General features: G+C 47.0%; 1 protein-coding gene across 2 annotated transcripts; it reads right to left on the reverse strand.

Annotated features, from left to right (window-relative positions):
- Window positions 1-1,267: 1,267 nt before the first annotated feature.
- On the reverse strand, window positions 1,268-18,921 carry LOC126531527 ((3R)-3-hydroxyacyl-CoA dehydrogenase-like). 2 transcript variants are annotated; one of them, XM_055071221.2, is made up of 5 exons: window positions 18,310-18,921; window positions 9,969-10,270; window positions 5,670-5,732; window positions 5,106-5,299; window positions 1,268-3,783 (listed from the first exon to the last, which is right to left on the reverse strand). In XM_055071221.2, exons 2-5 carry the CDS (start codon window positions 10,132-10,134, stop codon window positions 3,373-3,375), a joined length of 834 nt encoding a protein of 277 aa, XP_054927196.1. In that variant the 5' UTR covers window positions 10,135-10,270; window positions 18,310-18,921; the 3' UTR covers window positions 1,268-3,372. The 2 variants fall into 2 exon arrangements, with proteins under 2 accessions (XP_054927196.1, XP_050035031.1); XM_050179074.3 differs by lacking the exon at window positions 5,670-5,732 and having other exon boundaries at window positions 18,310-18,917.
- Between the last annotated feature and the right edge of the window lie 694 nt (window positions 18,922-19,615).

Consider the following 19,615-nt stretch of genomic DNA (forward strand, 5'->3'; position numbering starts at 1 on the left):
TTATTTCATGCTGAAGTGTGTCTGGTTGTTTTTTCCCAATAAAAAACAAAGGCCCACGAAATACGCGAAATATGACATAGATGCGCGTCCGCGCGCCGCCACTCAAGCGCCTCCAAGCAATCTTTGAAAGATACACAGCTGCATTCGTTAATCCCCGCACCGTATAAGGCTTATCAATGTGTCAGCGGCGTGTTCTTGTGATGCCGCGACCATCACATAGCGTGAAGCCCTGCATCGAGCTGCCGCCGCTAGTAAAGCCGTGTATCCGTGGCTATTCGCTCGGGAGGGCTTGAGTAGCGGCGCGCAAGCGCGTGCCTATTTCATATTTTGGATGTATCGCGTGCTTTTGTTTTTTTTTTTTCTCGGAAAAACTAACGAAGCAAGGCTAAGCACGAAACAAATGCTTGATTCGGAGGTTGTTTGAAGTGTCCTACAACTTTGTAATTGATATGTTTGCCATTCAAGCAATAATTAAAAAGTTCACTAATTAAAAACAATTAATCAATTAATACTTCGTGATGAAAAACATACTGGATGTAATTACACACGACTACGGCTGCTATGCAGTCGGTACGGTTACTCTAGAGCTCTTGGTTTCTTTTATTTTTTTATCTTGGTCCAAGGTAACTGGGACACCCGGTATATGTACAAAAAAAGGGTGAACGCGCATGCGTTCGCCAGAATTCGTTCCCAGCCGATATGCCTTGCAAGCACACTGGTTAAAATTCGTAAATTACGACATCTACCATAAATTAATCAACTCAAAATTGTTAGTGAGATTTTGTGAATTGGCCAATTATGCATTTCGATTTATTGTGCAAGCAGTGTCTGACTTTTCGAAAGAACTCGGTTCAATGATTAGAATTGTGCTATGTACCCCCCGTCAAGTATTGTTTTTATTTTGTACAGTCTAAAAAAATTCTTCGCAGATATGCACGCCAATCCCAGCAACGTATACATGAAAGATAGCGAAGGCGTACAAGCGAGTTCTTACGGAAGTACTAGGAGCCTGTTTGCTGACTGCCTATAGTTAAGAGTGATTACAGACGCTACCGGCACGTTTTCAACGACGCCCTCGTAGCGCGGCCGCTTCCCAAGTAACGCAAAATGTTGCGGAAATGTCGGATGGTGCAAAAATGTTGGGGCATAACGTAGCCTACACGCTGCTAATGTCCTCTTTTTTGATCAACGAACACAGTTAGGCCGTAACGTTATGGCAGCCTTGCGCAGCACATTCACAACATTGATGCGACATCAATGCAACGGCTGCTTTCAAAGGTGAACTTTATTGAACCTTGTATACCATGGTTACAATCAACATGCTCATAATTCTTTCCGACGTTTCATTAAGGTTATCGATGACACTATCACATATAACATCATCAGTCATATCCTTGTGTAGCAGACACGTCACAAATTTATTATTTTGGCAATGCATTTCAACCATATGCGTTGACATACAGCATTAAACGAGTATGGAAAATTTGTATTGCAGCCTTTGCAAATCAAATTTATCTTTTCTTTTTTCTTTTTATTCTAATCATTTCTTTTTTTCTGTATGCGCTTGTTTCTATTTGGGCAGTACGGTATCATCAGTATTTCATGTTTAGCTTCCCTCATTCTAAAAAATCCTGTGTGTCCGCGCTTTGGAAAGGGCGCTACGCAGTGTTCCTGTAGTTCGTTTGACAGAAACTTCTATAACAAAAGTCAAATTTTTTTGTCATGGCCAGGAACACTGCTCTTTTGGACTTTTTAGTTACTCCTCCTTTTCCAAATGACAAGCATTATGATTAGAATAAGTAACAGCTAGAAAAATCCATTTACGTAAGCATTAAAGTCGGAGTTCGTTACATCATCCTCCGTGCTATTTGGCTACGCCGTCATCTTTAGCAGCCGTAAGCCGTACAAACTCTTAGCTGACCTCCCAATCCGAGCCGCTAAACGGTGATGTAGAAGCAAGACTAACGGCTTACAGGCTGAGAACAAAATTCCTCAAAGAAGTTGTCGATTCAAGTGCGGCACGCGCAAGGTAATTTTTGTTTTATAATCATTGACAGTTAAGTTTCAAAGCAAAATTTTGGGACTTCGACACAGGTTTAGTTGATGACTGTTCATTAATTTACATTTGACACTGAACACGCCGCCGACCGCCGGCCTAACAAATAAGAAATATAGTAACAAATATCCAGTGGAACATACCTAGTGACCCAAGTTGGTGTCAGAGAGGTTCATTGAAGAGCGGTACATACTCACTATTACACACCCAGTGACCCCAAGTTGGTGTGGCAGTTGGTTTTAAAGCCAGTTCCTTCAGCACAGCAAGCCGACCGCAGAGGTTGTCGAAACGAGAAAATTTCGTGAAAGCTTATTTTTCTTGCGACTTCCGAACTCAGTTTAGAGTTCAAGCACACTGAAGTAGTGGCATGGGAAAGTACGCCTTAATATTTGGGCAGGTACGTTGACCGACATTACCTTTTGTTTGTTCGTTTGCTTTTCGCCGATTCCATGCTCTGAGAACTAGTTAGGTGAGGAGTACACGACAGCAGGGCACCGTGTTTCAACTTGGACGATTTTTGTTTGTTTGTTTGTTTGTTTGTTTGTTTGTTTGTTTGTTTGTTTGTTTGTGCTATCGGTGAGACACACATGTGCAGCTGGCGCCTTCCTTGTTTTTAGCTCACCATTAGTCGGGAACGCAGAAAACGCTGCAAAGATAAACCTGTACGTTCTATCTTCTTACCTCAAGGTACAAAACATTTCGATTACTCCCGTTCTCCTAAACAGAAACAATAATTTTTTTGGCAAGCATGAATTTCTATCACAGGAAAAGTAGGCATCCTCGTAATTCCGGGCATATAAATAAACTTCCAAGACCTTCGCGTACTACCTAGTCCGCTTCAACGGCCCCTCAGTTTCTATCCAGCATGGTTAGTTCGCACCAATGTGCAATGTGTGCGAACAATTCCACACTGCGCGCGTCCAAAGCAAGAAGGTCATTACTTTAAGGCGTCACTTTTTTATTTTATTGAACATCAGAAGCGATAATGAAAAAGTCGTTACAGTGGGTCACTGGATGCGTTCAGTAGAGTGAGTTCTAAAGAACTCAGACAGGAATTTGTGGTTGTCGGTAGAGGTGGCTTGAGTCAGCCACTCGGATCAATGGAATGAGTTGAGTGTAGGGATGGGGAAGAGGATATGTTTGGAGGACACCTCTGTGAGGTGTGTTCAGTACTAGTATAAGCGCCACAGAAGTGCAAGTACTGGATGCGGTGACAGTGCCGAACCCAATAAGCAGTGGATACGCGCGGAAGTATAGTGAGAGTGCCCGTCTGTACTTGTATCGGAAAGCCTACAGGTCACGCGGAAGGAGCGAATTCACATGCAGAAGCCTCCAGTGACTTCAAGAGCTGCGCCGTTGACATAGGAACTGGCAGTCGGTGAGCAGAGGAACTTGATAGCCTCCGCGATCTCACGGGGCTCAGCGGGCCTCTTGATAGGCATCAGTGCTAGGGCCTGAGCTTTGACAGCTTCGTCGCTGCTTGCTGCCAGGGGAGTGTCCGTCCAGCCGGGCAGCACGGCGTTGCAGCGGATGCCGTGCCCCGCCAGCTCCTGCGCCACCGACTTGGTGAGGGCCACGATGCCGGCTTTGGAAGCGGAGTACACAGCGGACGACCAGAAGCCGCTTTTGGCCTCGATGCTGGATACGTTAACGATGGCCGCACCACCATCGGGTATGCCAGATTGGAGCATGTCGCGGCTAGCTGCACGATTCACCAGGAAGGTGCCCTGCAAACAGAGGCAACACCGTGAACCGCTGGTTTGACGTAGCATTCTGTGACATCCTTGCTGTGACGTCTCAAAACGGTTCAGTTAATCAGCCGGCGCATGTTATAAACTGACTCTACTCAGCAAGTCGATCACGTGAAGCTGAAGCAATGAACTGTTTTTTTTTTCGTTGACAAAAGACACGCTTCCGTACGCCGTATTCACTTCTGTAATTTCAGCTTGCTACGTGTAAAGCGAATAACACTTTCTTTAGAAGAGGCCTATTTGGTCGCCACCGCTCTCGAGAAAGCGTACACGTATGAACATACCGCATGTGCGGTCCAATGGCTCGCATAAGCTCAGCAGCCACTTCAAGGCGACGTTAGTGCAGTCTTCAGCTGGCCACTGTACCACACTATACGAGTGTGATTCCCACTCCACTGGCAAAAAAACTTACATACCACACTATACGAGTGTAATGCCCATTCTACTGCCAACAAACTTACATTTCTGGATAATATCATTAGTCCCCTGAGAAATGAAGTGATAGCATCCAGGAAACCAAAAGCCACTTGAAACATTCGATAAAAGCTCTTGCTCTAGACGTGCGTTTGGGTCAGTGGTTTGCCGGGGTGATAAGTGTCGAGCTTTTGGGAATCGCATGTTTCCTCAGAAGTAGCATGCGTACGCCTGGAAGCATGATGTGCAGTTCAAGCTATGCTGCCAGACCTCTAGATGTGAGTGGTCTTTTTCCGAAGACACATGTCGCTGGTCGCACGGCTCTAACAGTTTGAAAGCGCACTTAGATATGCTTGAAGATACAGGATTTCACACCTTGTTTCGAATATGTCACTCTCGTAGCAATAACCTTAATTTGACATATTTTCTCATTCGCCGGTCGGAATTAACGATAGAGAGACAGAAATAATGCATAGAAAGGCAGGGAGGTTAACCAGAGGTAGTTCTGGTTGGCTACCCTGCATGGGGGGAAGGGTTAAGGGGGATAAAAAGAGGAAGAAGTTACGAAGCACTAAGGCGTGGAGTTTGAGTTAATATTCAACCGTAAAAGTTGCGTTTGCTGAAGACACTGTCAAATTACATTTATAAATTTCACCTATAGGTAAGCATGTCAATACGTTCACTTTGATTGAATGTTTGTAAAGAGTCGCTATTGAACGAACATCAGCGGATCATATACCGAAATAGGGCGGTATAGTGTTGCCACGTTGTAAACTCTAGTTATGTACTTCCTGCATAACTAAGAATTAGTAGGGTGGTCGAATTGGTTACCTCTTGCTGCTACATTATCACTGACATAAGATGTGTAACTCTTGCCCTCGTACCTTGAGGTTTACCCTGATGACGTCATCGAAGGTCTCGTCGGTACAATCGACGAGGGAACACTTGCGCAGAATTCCCGCCGAGTTGACGACTACGCTGAGCGGCTCCGAGAATGCGTTTCTGACGTCCCTGAAGAGCTGCTCCACGGACGAAGCATCGCCAACGTCCACATAAATGGCCCGATGCTTGGCGTCACCTGCGCAGCAGCCGGGGAACGCTTCCTGTCGTTTAGCGTGACGACTGAGCGCTGTAGCTTAGCATATAGCTACAGGGTGTAATAGCAATACTGACTCCCAGATTCTATTCTATAACGCTCTTCCGCTTAACTCGACACTCCACCTAGAATCAATGAAATGTAAAGGACTTTACAAGAAAGTGCACGGATCACAGATTCCTTCATTTGATATATGCCCGTTTAATTCTGGTGTGTTTGGTGTAGACGTCAGATCACCAACGTAAATCTATAGCGTCGCGGCTTTCACGTCTCCTTTTCAGGCATTGCGTCATCTGGTATGCGATAAGATAAGGTAGAGGTATAGGTAGAAAGGGTCGTATACAACGTATACCTTTGACGCATGGCAGTGTAAGTATGCGTGCAGCTGTTGCTGGGTGCGCCATGAGGCAGGTCTCTGGAATGTGAAGCGCACCTGTTTTCTTACAACGGTGCCACTCGCGGTTACACTGTAGTATACTTACACCAAGAATATAACGCCACAGCTGTCTTTCGCACGGGATTTTGTAGTTCTTCTTTATCTTGTTATTCTTTTTTTTTTCTTTTTAATGCAATAGCGTTAAAGGCGGACGCTCACACTGACTACAATTACAAATTCATAGCTATCCTCCTGACGAAAAAATGCGCGCAAATCTCGAAGGCAGTGCAATCTAACATAGCGTCTGAAAGCGCTCGTTGTCACAAGAGAAGAATGCGAGAAAATGGCACATGACGCACGCGCCATACGTTTCAAAGAGCGAATTTCGCGCTATGATGCATGCGTGCAATCGCAGCTTAGTGTTTAAAGCATTCGGCCTAACGAGTAGCACCGTATTAGATCCCACCATCATTTCACGCATTTTTTATGTATACAGCGTTAGCGGTGGACTTCACCCACTTTGGAGGTGTCTTAAGAAAAAATTCGAGGTGGGTGCGTACGCGATCACGTCACAGTACATACGAAGTCGCAAAAGAGAAACGAGGTAGGATACGATACGATACGATACGAGGTCGAAGTTGGCTAATACACTGGACACTGTCCAGGATATTGGCTATTCTATCTACGCGGATGACGTTACTATATGGAGTGTCGGCGCTGGCGACGGAGAGCTTGAGGCTAGGCTGCATAAGGTGGTAACGCTTACGGAGGAGTATCTGGGTCTCACGGGGCTCAAGTGCTCCACTAAAAAGTCGGAGTTGTTGATCTTCAAATCTAAGAAGCTAGGTCGTAGGCCGAAGGGTTGGGTACCGGAAGTTGAGCCTTGCATTAGAATTCATACCAGGGAAAGGTCGGTGATACCCAAAGTTGAAGCAATCAGGGTCCTGGGTTTAGTATTTGAAGCGAACGGATCGAACATTAGAACCATTCAGCGTATTATCAAGAAGACTGTGGAGGCCATAAGACTTACAAGAAGGATCTCTAACAGGCATAGGGGTTTAGGAGAAGAAGGTGCGATGCGCTTAGTTCACGTATTTATTACGTGTCATTTCTCGTATGTGGCAGCTATGCTAAATTGGAATAGAGGGGAGAAAAATAAATTGGAAGCATTAATCAGAAAACCCGTCAAGGTTGCGCTTGGTCTGCGTATGACTATGTCAAACGATATGTTGTTACGACTGGATTTGCATAATACTTTAGATGAAATTGCCGAGGCTCAGCGTACTACACAGAGGGAGCGGTTGCTAGGTACACCAGCGGGTAGGCATATGTTAGAGTCAATTGAAGAATCGGTGGCTGTGTCGCACGATAGGGCGCCCCTACACGAGTTGAACGTGAACCTTAGGGCAAATATCATGGTTCGTCCGTTTCCGCGGAATGTGCACCCCGTGCACAATGTAGGGAGGCGGGTCGCGAGAGCTAGGGCTTTGTTGCGAGAGGCAAAGGATCAGGAGGAGGAGTCTGCGTTTGTTAATGGATTAATGGATTAATGGATGGATTAATGGTAAAAATGCTTATTCCGTGGTGGTGGTAGATGGCAAAGGGAGCGTTAGAAATGCCGCTTCCATTTATACCAAAGATCCGGGGGTCGCCGAACAGGTAGCTATTGCTCTAGCACTTATTGATTCAAGAAGCGTTTTGGTGTTTAGTGACTCGCGATCTGCGATTAAAGCCTTCTCGAGGGGACTTGTTGCGGAACCGGCTAACAGACTGCTGCAGTGTGGGGATATCACTTCGCATACAGTTACTTGGTTCCCGGAGCCCATGGGGACAGTGGAGGGAGCCCCGCGTAACCTCAACGAGGTGGCGCACAGGGAGGCACGAGGATTAGTGTGCCGTGTACTCCCTGAAGGGGCTGGATCTCCCCCTCCTGAGTACAGGGACAAACTGCTAACCTACGACGAAATCACCAAGCACTATTACTTAGGGCGCAGGGCATTCCCCCTGCCACATTCTAAATTAAATAGGCCACAGGCGATTACATTAAGGCTTCTGCAGACACGAACGTACCCTAACGCGGTCATCATGAATAAAATTAATCCGGACTGCGGGGGTTTCAGTCTATTGTAGTAAGTGGGGGGGGGGGGGGGGGGGTTTGCTCGATTTAGAACACATGCTTTGGCGCTGCTTGGCGTTGGCCGGCGATGATTCTCGAGGTGAACAGTGGTGGCAGCGGATGCTGCACAATGAAGTGCTGGCGGACCAACTCAGGGCTGTCCAGAGGGCCCGTGTGATGGCAGAGGGGCTCGGCCTCTCTGTACCGATGTGAGAGCGGCCCGCATCAGTCCCAGACTTATCCCTCAGGACCTAAATAAAGTTCTTCATATAATACCATTGCCAGCGGCGAACGCGTGCGAAGCTGTCCAGACGTTGCAATCTAAGTATGCTATCACATACCTAAAGAGTTAACGGTGCTAATTAATAATAATAATAATAAAAACCTACCACACGTACAGCACAACTTCATGGCCCACCTTTCTTTCTCTGTCTCTCTGGCCCCTTCCGTCTGTATGGCGTTTTATATTGATATTCGAAAGCTCTGAGGATCGGGACTAGTAGATGCGTGCACGCGTGATTGTTGGGAACCTAAGAATGTAATATCCTTGAATTTTGCCAAAGTATTTGATTCGATGCTTCATGACAAGCTAATCCTTAAGGTCAGAAGCGGAAGCTTTTGTTCGCTGGATTGCCGCATATTCGTATGACCGCATACACTTCGTAAGTGTGGACATGCATTAACTGTCTTCCATTCACATCTGGGGTGCCTCAAGGATGTGTATGGGGACCTTTACTCTTTCTGCTGTAAATTAATTACATTGTGTCCAAACTCGAACGTTCCAACATGATTGTGCCTTGTACGAAGAAGTTCGTTTAGAAATGACCGAGACGATATGAGCATTAGTGTAAATAACATTTCCAAATGGTGCAATCATTGCGGCATGAAACTTGACACAGAGAAAAGCGTGTTCCTTTCCCTTACTCCAAAGAAAAAGAATTTTGCATATACGTATCAGCTGGGCTCCTTGTCATTCCAACAAGTTGCTGACTACGAATATTTAGGAGTGGCACAGGCCAGTGGCGAGGCCAGAATTTCTTTTCAAGGGGGAGCACGTGCCCGGTGTGCACCCCCCCTTTCTTCTGAAAAATTGCTTTTTTTTTTATAAGCTCATATACGTCCCCACTAACGTTAAACTACTCGGATACTACTCACTAACCTAACCACTCCACCTAATCTAAACTCGAATAGACGTGTATCGTTTGGAACCCTTATACCAAAATAAGCAATAATAAATTAAATAGAATGCAAAGAAAGGCCATGGCTTATATTTGACAAATTTTCTGTTCACGGCTTTCACAGTAGACTATAATGCAGTGCAATGAAATGCGGGCCGGTACTCGGAAGCACGAAGAAAATAATTGAGATTACTCTTCCTTCGCATGTTTATTATTGAACTAGAAATTGAATTGTCACCCTTTGTGTCACCGTCAACAACCAAACATACGCGACAGCACCATGATAACGCAATAAACGTTACTTTGCATGAACACAAGCACATTTAGTCTTCTTTTTTCCCACGTTCAATATATGACTGGAATTGCTTACCGTGGACATATTCCTAAAATTACTGTTCATTGTTTATTCGTTTACTGTGTTTTATCTGTTCTGTTATGCTGCCCACCCTGATTAGACCTTGAATCCGCAGTATGTACTATATTTTAAAAAATAAATACAATAAGAAGAACGTGCGGGTTCCTTGCACTTGCGGGTGATCAAATTTTACAAGCGAGAGCCAAGAGTCCCACTTTCCTCCTATGTCCTTTTGATATTTCGCTGCTGCTGATATCACTCGACACACCTTCAATATATTTTTTTACTTGATTTCGATAAATCTCGGCACGACTTCGGCATTCCTGTGAGTTTGCCTCCAACAAAGATTATTATATTTCCTGCCTTTGCATACCTTCGACCACTTATCGCTTCTTTCGGTTGAATAGTCCCCTCCTTTTCTTTTTTCCCTTTCACTTCTGTTGCTAAAAAGATGCTCTCTCTCTCTCTCTCTCTCTACACATTACACTTAGCAAACAGAGCAGAGGGGTATAAGAGTCAAGGGAAGTCTAGGCTAGGAAGCGGTATCACAGCACGATACAAAGAAACGTTTCCCGTCGGCGAAGTTCAATAAGCAACGTGATTGGTGCAAAATCTCCCCAACTCACCTGGCAGTGACTCTGCGACCTCCTTCGCTGCGTCGAGCTGCTTGTCGGCGACCACCACGACGGCACCTTCTGCGGCGAGCGCCCCGCAGACAGCCTTGCCGATACCGCTGGCGCCTCCCGTAACCAGGGCCAGCCTTCCGGTGAAGACCGAAACTACCGCAGTCATCTTACCCTCGGATCGCAGTTAGCGAACAGCGATCTCTCTTACTGTAGCTTCTAGATTGGGCGCGAGTAGCACGTGGGGACACTGCAAGGCACGAGGATCGCAGCTGCCGCAATGAGTCGCCGACGAGGTGCCGGCGCTGCGATGCGGAAAGTGTTGAATCAGGATATGCGGAAATCACGCGCGAGCCAAATATGCAGAGCGTTGACAAGACCGCCGTTTTGCTCGCGCAACTGCCTCGTATAGAGTTGGCAGCATGCCCGCGTAGCCGTGTGGAAAAAGAAAGAAAGAAAGAAAGAAAGAAAGAAAGAAAGAAAGAAAGAAAGAAAGAAAGAAGCTGTTTTTCTATGAATTTCGCTCAGTACTGGGAAACGTGCGCATCCGAGGCTGAAAGTGCAGATGGTCGTCTTGCAGCCACCGTACATGTCCAGCTGCAAACTGCCTCCTCACCCACCGCTCTCTGAATGACAAGGGGGGGGGGGGGGGAGGTAGTTGCCGGCTTCAGAGATCAAACTGTTCAACTTTACAGCTTTGAAGAGCGCGCTGCTGGGCTAGTTGGTTCGTACCTGCAGGTTTAAAGAGACTCTAAGGAGTAAGAGGAAATCAGTTTAGAGTGATATTATGAGATAAAAACTCTATTTTCGTTAATTTCGCGGCAAGATGTTGCTCACTAGAAGACAAAAGAAAGACCGAACTTATATGTCATGAATTTATCGCCGAGAGCCCAGCACCAGTACGTCGGTGTGACGCCACTCATTTCAATATACTTTTTTGTATACGAGCCATTGAGGCGCAAGAAAACTTCTGCAAGCTCACAAAGTTCAGTCTTTTGTTCTGGTTCTTTTGTTGAAGAATGGACAACGCAGTGCGTGTGTCGAAAGAAAAAATACCTATGCCCGAAGAGACGCGGTCAAAAGTGATCACGTCGCGGGCACCGGGTGCGGGAATCTCAAGGCGGCGTCGCCTCCCGTGTTACTTTCGCGTTACTTTCGCGTCGTTACCTCCTCTCGCGGTAAAAGTGTGCTTTGCGGTATTGTGAAAGGGTAAATAACCAATACAATTCAACTTATTCTGGTCTCAAGCGTGCCTCGAAGCAAGCTCACACTTTGCTCAGACACGTAAGAGAGACAAAAAGTTGCGGCTAACGCTTGTTGACCTTCGTCTGCCTCTCATACGAGAGGAGGCTGAACCAAGCCCAGTCAAGAGACGACGACATCAACGTCGCCGCAGTCAACCTCGTCTCCCGTGGCACCGACGCCGCTCCCTGTAACCCCAACCGAGGTGACGCGGAACCCAACGAATGTATCTCCATCTGTTCTATTATTCGTCGTTGCGGAAAATGTGTGCAGCAACAAGTTTTGGATGGACCGGCCGCGCGTTCGGTGGCCGAGAAAGCAATGGTAGCAGCCTGAATACTGGGGCCATCACGGCACGTGGTAGTCACGTGGCCGGTGAGCCCCGGTGAAATGACCTTGGGAACGCTTTGTAAACGGTTTCCACCCGTGGCGCGGCCCAATCACAACCGCGCTACCAATCGTGGACAGTTGTTTTAAGAGATAGTGCTACAGGGTGGTTCTCGCTGTTCCAATTCATGCGTAATACAGAGATTTTTCCTTTGCGGAAGCACTGAGTAAGCGCAGATAAAATTGGTTGCTTTAAAGAGTTCACGGTGTGGCGATTGATGCAAGCGCAATTTTAGTTTAGAGCTTCCGGTGTTTCACAGAAATCGAGAAAGTGCAATAGATTTGAAAGAAGAAGAAAATAGTAGCAAGCCTCACAATTCAAGCTCCGCGCCAAAAATAGGTATTGCAAATTTCTAAAGTGTATCTAAAGCAGTAACACGGTTGTATTTAACGAAGATAACAGGATAAGCTGTAGTGCCGCCCCCTTTGTTCTAACACATGCAAAGTTCTTGGGACGGAGTGATAGGTGGAACATGGCTATCTCGAGCTCCTCACCGAACACGAAGTGAACAAGTGACCGCCGAATGATGATTATCCTGCAGTCGTCGAGACAGTCTGGAGGAGTCGGGCTATTTCCTGTAATTATTCTGGCGTAGTGGTACTGGTACCATCATCGCGATTTCTGCCTTTCTTACTCCTACACCTGAGATCACTTAATAGGATGTCTAAAATGAACAAATCCAGCATTTTAAACTATAAATGTTCTGCTATTCACACTGGCTTTTCCTTATATACGAGCATTTCTAATAGCACGGTCGTTCTATGGCACCGCTCCTGCCGAAGACAAACGAGGCATATTACTGGTTCAAATTTTCAACCTAATTTTGCTATCCTTTGCGTAAAATAGCGTCTAATCTTCGTTAACATATTGTGTACAGTCAGTGTTTATTGCTTATTTTTGTTCACTAATTGCTTTGCGCTCTTTCGCATACTATGAGCATTATTTTATGCGGGGTGATCATTTTCAGGTATTATGGAATTTTTAAAACTCACCTGTGTTAGATAGCTCAATTCTTGTCCTTCAGCTGGTTTATTCGAAGAGGTAGGCATTACTAGCAAGACAAATCGAAACGCATATTCAACTAGTTTACGAGAATTCCTAGTTAACTTCAGAATTGTTTACTTTGCGGCCCAAGAATCGTAGCCGTTAAGCTTGCAGAACGCATCCACTTGGAATTAATTTCCAGGATGACATCAGTTTCGAGATATTATTTCCCAAAGCGTGGGACGAAATACATGGGCCTTACAATTACTTTTTCGCTTCAACGCACAAAAAAAAGCATTTTGTTTAAAAAAAAGTAAGTAGAACAGTTAATTTTGTACGGCAAGTTTGATGGCGCATACATATATCCGAACTGCCGTCACGCTAGAAATTCATTCCAAGTGAACACGCCTTGTAAACTCACCGGCTACAACTCGCAAATTATGTGCCGTAAAGAGATCTATTCAGAAGATAGTTACTCTTTTTGTTAATTAGTCAAATAGGTACTTCGAGTTCTCGTGCTAGTAATGGCGGCCTATCTGAATAATCCAGCTCAAGGACTAGAATTATCTTATCTGCAACAAGCCATTTAAAAAAATTCCGTAACACTTAAAAATGTTACCCCGCATGTGCTTCTTTCAGTGCTGCACTTCATCCTATCGACCGGCTTCTACGGGCTGTATTATCCTCTCACATAATATTACACGCCGTCTGAAACCCGTCGTAACGTGTACGTAATATCGTGGACAAATGAAGCGCGAACAGCTGAGCGCGTGGTCGATAGTGCAATCAGAGCGACCTGCTGGCCGTGCTCAGTTCAGGCTGTGAGTGCGAGATTACGTGTAACACTGCGATATGTTCGACGGCAGTTTCCTGTGCGCTAGTTTTATCATACCGCCGCACCGGCGCAGGACTGACCTTACCGTCAATGCAGCTGTTCGGGCCACGCGGTGTTGCCTAAAGGCAGCCCGCACTCGCGAGACGAGCGTTTGCTCGCTATCAAACGTGGCTTTTTCTTTATGTATTTATTTTTGCCACCATCGTCTTCTCGCTATCACCGGCACTTCAACTGCTGGAAGGCGGCACTGCTCGGGCCACTCAATTGCACCGTTATAGACGTTCGCGTCGATAATACAGGCATTCCAGCGGCATTCTATTTTCAAACGTCCCTCAAGTATTAGAGAAAAAAAATTATTGAAAGACCAGCGCCGAACAATTTCGCGTTATTAGCCTCGTTTTCTTTATTGACCCGCGACACTATGAAACCTGCGAAGTGCGGTAGAAGATGCTGACCTGGCGTACATTCCCGCTACAATATATATAGCAGGCAAAAAGTAACAACAAAGGAAACGCCTTTATTTGCAAAAAAAGACTCTCTCACGACTTTTATGAAATGAAAAGTCGTGAACTTGCGGTACAACTAATTCGCGCATATTTAAGAGCTTCCCGGGGCAGATGTAGAATTGTTGAGAGGGCTATAACATTTTGTAAAATCTCCTGGGGCATTAGCGACGGCCATCATGCTTCGGGGCAAGCTTTCCAAGAGCTGCATAGCTATATCAGAGCTCCGTAAGCGCTCCCACTCTTCCTGAACAGCTCTCCACAGTGCATCCTGCGAGCCCCTCTGTAGCGATCGGCGGGAGAGCGTCTTTTTCATAGCGCCCTAGATATTCTCACAAGGTTGGCACCTTGAGCGGGCCTGAGGTAGATCTGTCGCCGAGCTTAACGACATGTCTGTCGGCATCTTGACAAACTGGGCACTAAATGCTGGAGAGGATTTGTACTTCCCTTAATCCTCGCAAACCACTCTGCAAAATATGGCAGGTAATGCGCAGCTTACGATTTCCTTTCCCCAGTGTAGGGTAGCCAGCCGGGCTCAGTCCTGGTTAACCTCCCTACCTTTCATCTATCATTTGCTCTCTCTCTCCCCTCAAGAAAAGTACCCATTCCGGGCTCTGGCAGTGGTACAATGTAGAAGTGAGGTGGAGGTTGCAGAGGACTACTGCAAAATGATTGTGGCTGTAGCATCTGGTCCACATTCAACAATCGACCGACAAGCTCCACCATCCACATACGACTGTCTTGACATCCTGTTCACACTGCAAGAAATAGACGCTGCACTGGCTTCAACTCGAAGATCATCAGCGGCTGGACCAGATGGCATCACGTACGTTGCGCTGCGTTCTCTGGGAGAAGACGCACGCACTGTTTTCCTCTCCCTCTTCAAGGCATCGTGAAGCTCAGACACTATGTCGGAGAAATGGAAAACCAGTCATATTGTAGCGCTTCTGAAGCCTGGCAAGACACCTCATGCGATATCTTCCTACAGACCTATTGCCCTGGCAAGCGGCATGCGTGGGCAAGATCATGGAGAGAATGGTGCTGACGAGGCTAGAGTGGCTACAGATCAGGCCATTGCATAAGGTTTCAGTGGATTCTGGGACACTGTGACTTACATGGAAATAAGCTCGCCGACGCGGAGGCAAAGATGGCTCACATTAATGCCACGCCAGTGTCCATCCCATTTTCACGACCAGACACTAATACCCTGGTGTAGACTTCACCGCGATAATACTGCAGTATATTGGGCCTCGCTAGGTCATCGTCATCACCGCCTTCAATATCTCGATCCAGAGATGAAAATACGGACACCACCGAACATGAAAGGGTGTAATGTAAGCTTGCTGCACAGGTTACGACTAGGCGTGGCCCTCACCCGGCGCTACCTACATCTCATCGGCCAGGTGGACATATATTATTTGGGAGCGGAAAGAAAAATATAAAAGAAAGGTGCTCCGGCCTGTACCGTCGGCCAGGTGGACAGTCCGAATCGTGAGGAATGCGGTATTTCTGAGACGACAGAACACCTCTTGTGTATCTGTCCTCGATTTGATGTACAGAAAAAATCGCTGACAGATATCTTGACAAAATTTGTCGTTGGACCATTAACTGAAAATATTTTATTGGGACTTTTGCCTGATCCTAGTCATCAGTCTGATAGTCTTAAGGCTCTCAACAAATGTTTGTATGTGAGCGGACTAGACAAGAAATTTTGAAGAGTCTTGGAGAGTGCAAGATTTTCACCACCATCTTCATCCTCATAACCAACGACATCTCTATTCTTTCTGTCTACACCTTTTCCCCTTCCCCCAACGCCGAGTAACAGGTCAGAACGTTGATTCGGGCCGACCTCTCAGCTTTTCTATCATAATAAATACCTCACTTTCTTGAGCGGGCCAATCAAGGAGCCTCACACCCAGTTCTTTTGTTCGTGTCCTTACTGATCGGGCCATGTATATTGGGCTGCGATCAAGTTGCAGGTAAAATAGGCCATCTGAGAACGGGCCTTCAAGAGCGTGCGGTACGATATCGTCCTCAACGACCCTGCGATACACTTAGGCGGTGAACTGGCCTTCTAGGCGGATGAGTGGACCTAGGCCATCCTTGGAAGGGGCTCCCCAGACGCTGACAGCGCGCCGGCCTACTGACAACACGCTGGAGGTTACGTGGCTCGAACCTGCGAAAGAAAATTGTTAGGTGCATTGGGTAGCGTTGGCAGATGCCTTGCAACTGGAAACACCTGATACGGAAAAATGGCACCCTATTTTAATAATGAGGGGGAGATTCGCCTGTTTATTTCGACATAGAAAGTAGCTGGAACTATTTTACGAAATGATTAAGTGTTTGAAGTAAATAGGGTATTATTTCAGCGCATAAGACAACATATATGTCTGGTGTCTTCTGTTCTCCATACGCGCTGGCGCTGGCTCCATCGCGAAGAAAATGTGGATTCGTCTGTGAACAGGACGTAACTCGAACACGTCGCGGTTGCTCAGTGGCTATAGTGTTGGGCTGCTGAGCACGAGGTCGCTGGATCGAATCCCGGCCACGACGGCCGCATTTCAATGGAGGCGAAATGCGAAAACACCCGTGTACTCAGATTTAGGCGCACCTTAAAGAATTCCAGGTGGTCGAAATTTCCGGAGTCCTCCACTACGGCATGCGTCAAAATCAGAAAGTGGTTTTGGCACGTAAAACCCCATAATTTAACGTAACTGGAGTTCATAACCGTCCATGACAAATGGTCTTCAGCAAATAAAAGCCGTAGGCGCCTGTTGCCCTCCGAAAGCAGAGGTTTTTGTGCAGGCAACATGTTTCGGAGGTTTACTTCGTGCAACCATCTTCGCACGGTTTTCGAGCTAGCGTCAACACCAAGTTCGTCCACTATTTCCCTCGATGTGAAAAATGAGGCTTCAGATGCGCATGCCACGATTTGAAGATCCTGGTCATCTCTCGTAGCTCGACGTCTGTGTCCACAAGGTAGATTTGCAAGCCCCCCCCCCCCCCCCCCCTCGTCACGGTACGCCTGAAGAATCCGATTAACAGTCGACAAGTGACGGCCTGTAATGCTGGCAATGTCACGCTGTGGCACGTTGTACCGGTAAAGAGCAATCACCTGATGTCTGTCTTCTGTCGACACACCAGGCATGGCTGAGTTCTAATGGCCTTAGGAACACTGGTTCCTGCAGTTATATACAATAGCGCCGAGACGGCAACACCAGCACGTTAAGGTGTGGCTCATGTGCAAGCGGAGTTTTTAACGATACAAATGAGTTGCACGAGCAGGGCTGCTTTCTAGCAGTAAAGCACCAGGGATAGCGAGGAGACGATGACGGCAAAAATAAATACATAAATAAGAAGCCACGTTTGATAGCGAGCAAAGCAAACGCTCGTCTCGCACGTGCGGGCTGCCTTTAGGCAACACCGCGTAGCCCGATAAGCTGCCTTCACGGCAATGTCAGCGGCGTGCCGGTGCGGTGGTATGATAAAACTAGCGCACAGGAAACTGGCGTCGAACATATCGCAGTGGTACACGTACTCCCGCACTCACAGCTCGAATTGAGCATGGCCAGCAGGTCGCGCTGATCGCACTATCGGCCACGCGCTCCCCTGTTCGCGTTTCATTTGTCCACGATAGTACATAAACATAAATGCAGTAAAAAACTCGCACTTTCGCACGAAAAGTGAAACATCGATTGCGATAGCAAATTAGTAGACAGCTATACGAAGTAACGATAGTAGATTTATTGGCTGTATAAACTAGTAAACATTTGCTGACTAAATTAACAGGCACGGTGTCACGCGAGCACAGGTAAACATGAACACATCTCACTCGATGACCGCGGAAACTCGCTGTCAAAACGCTGGAATGAGGAAGCGCAGTAGCAGCAGCGAGCGAATTGACCTGAGCTGCGTCTCCCTTCGTCGCGAACTAAGCGTGGAAAACAATCTACAAGAAAACCTACCAGACCTAACCTAACCTAACCTAACTTTCTGGAAGAAGCAATCTACCAGAAAGAAAACTACCAGCAATCGGTTCACTTTTTCCACATCGCAGGTCGCTTTCAAAATATGGGTGCCCGCGCGCTGCGCCGTACGTAGCAGCCACCGGAGTAGAACGGGCCCCACCCTACCCTGTGCCTCGCGCGGGGCGGGAGACGGTGCGCTTCCTCCCCGCTTTGCTCTATTGCGCGCGCGAGGTTGAGCCGCGATCGTCGGTGGACCTTCACAAGCTTTCACTCGCGCATACAGCATACGGCGCGCGGCGGCGGTGTTATCACCTTTGGACTTTATGCGCAACATCACGGTGATGGCGAATCCGACGGCAAAATGCTCCTGGGGTGTCGGTATAGTTGTTATTGCAATAAAAGGAACGTAGTATGTAGTACTCACAATCGTCGGTGCCGTTGGACAAGACTATATACACAACGTTACACTTTGGTTTGCAACGAGCCAGAGCGGCGAGTGACGAAAGGTGTTGTCCCTCCGACGATCCCGTTCCTTCAGTGCCGGTGATAGGATTGGAGTGGCACTTCGGTCGATGAACGCTGGGGAAGGAACCGGTTTTATGCGTACTACCAGATATCGCCCACGCGTCCGCGTCGCCCATTGTCGTTGCTTTATTATCTCTTTGTATTTTTTTCGCTGCAGAGGCTATGCTACTTTTTTATGATGATATGATTACAGCTTTATCAAATTCTGTGTTACCATCGTTTAAACTTATCCATCAATAACAGCTGTTTCGCTCCCCTCCCGCTATAGCTCTTTAGCATGGTCCTGTAGCCCTTCTACTGTTTCCTTCATTTGTGGGCGATTGTGCAATTGGCCCAGCACTCTGCACATCACTTGCCTCTTGCGCTGACAGACGCAGATAATGTGTGCGAGCGTCTAATTACAGCTACATGTGTCGCACGTGGGGCTGTTGGCCATTCCAACAAGAGAGACATAAGAGTATGTAAACGCGATGCCTTGCCACAGACGGTACAACCTGGTCGGTTCACCTCGCGTTAACCCAGACGGTATCTGTATATCCGAAGACAGCGAACGCAAACGACACATAGTGCAAACATTTGAGTCCACTGGGGCAACGTACATTTACGGGGCATCAATCGGAGCCCAACCGCCGCGTCTGTTCACTATCGCATTATCAGAACACAAAGCTCTTGGCCAGCGCTTACAAAGAAACTGGCCAAAGAACCTTTCTCTTTTCACCTCCCACCCCCTTCCCCCCGTGCAGGGTAGCCAAACGGAGCTACCTCTGATTAGCCTATCTGTCTTTCTATGCATCCTTTTTTCTCTTCATCTGTGAGGTAATTTGCGCTCTTCTTGTAATGTGTGTGTGTGTGCGTGTGTGCGTGTGCGTGCGTGCTGAGGGGGTTTTCCTCGGAACGTCGCAGTCTGATGCATTACTGTAAGAGATGTACACCTGGACAAACCGGAGCTGATAACAGCTTGTCAGATCGCTAGCTAGACGAAAACCTTGCTTCACATGTCAGCCCGTCAGATTAATGAAATGTAGTGTGGTGGTAGTTTCCGCCTCCTGCATTCGGACGACATTGAGCTGCATGTATTGGTGGTTGCATGCACGGTTGGACTTGTGCTTATCTGACAAGTCAATTTACATGACAACTAGAAAAGGCGACAAGAAACTGCGAGTGGAAACCGTGATGTCGCGTGAAATGCCTCGCGGCACAGTTTT

The sequence above is a fragment of the Dermacentor andersoni genome, chromosome 5 (genome assembly GCF_023375885.2).
Source record: "Dermacentor andersoni chromosome 5, qqDerAnde1_hic_scaffold, whole genome shotgun sequence".
In the NCBI taxonomy this organism is placed as follows: domain Eukaryota; kingdom Metazoa; phylum Arthropoda; class Arachnida; order Ixodida; family Ixodidae; genus Dermacentor; species Dermacentor andersoni.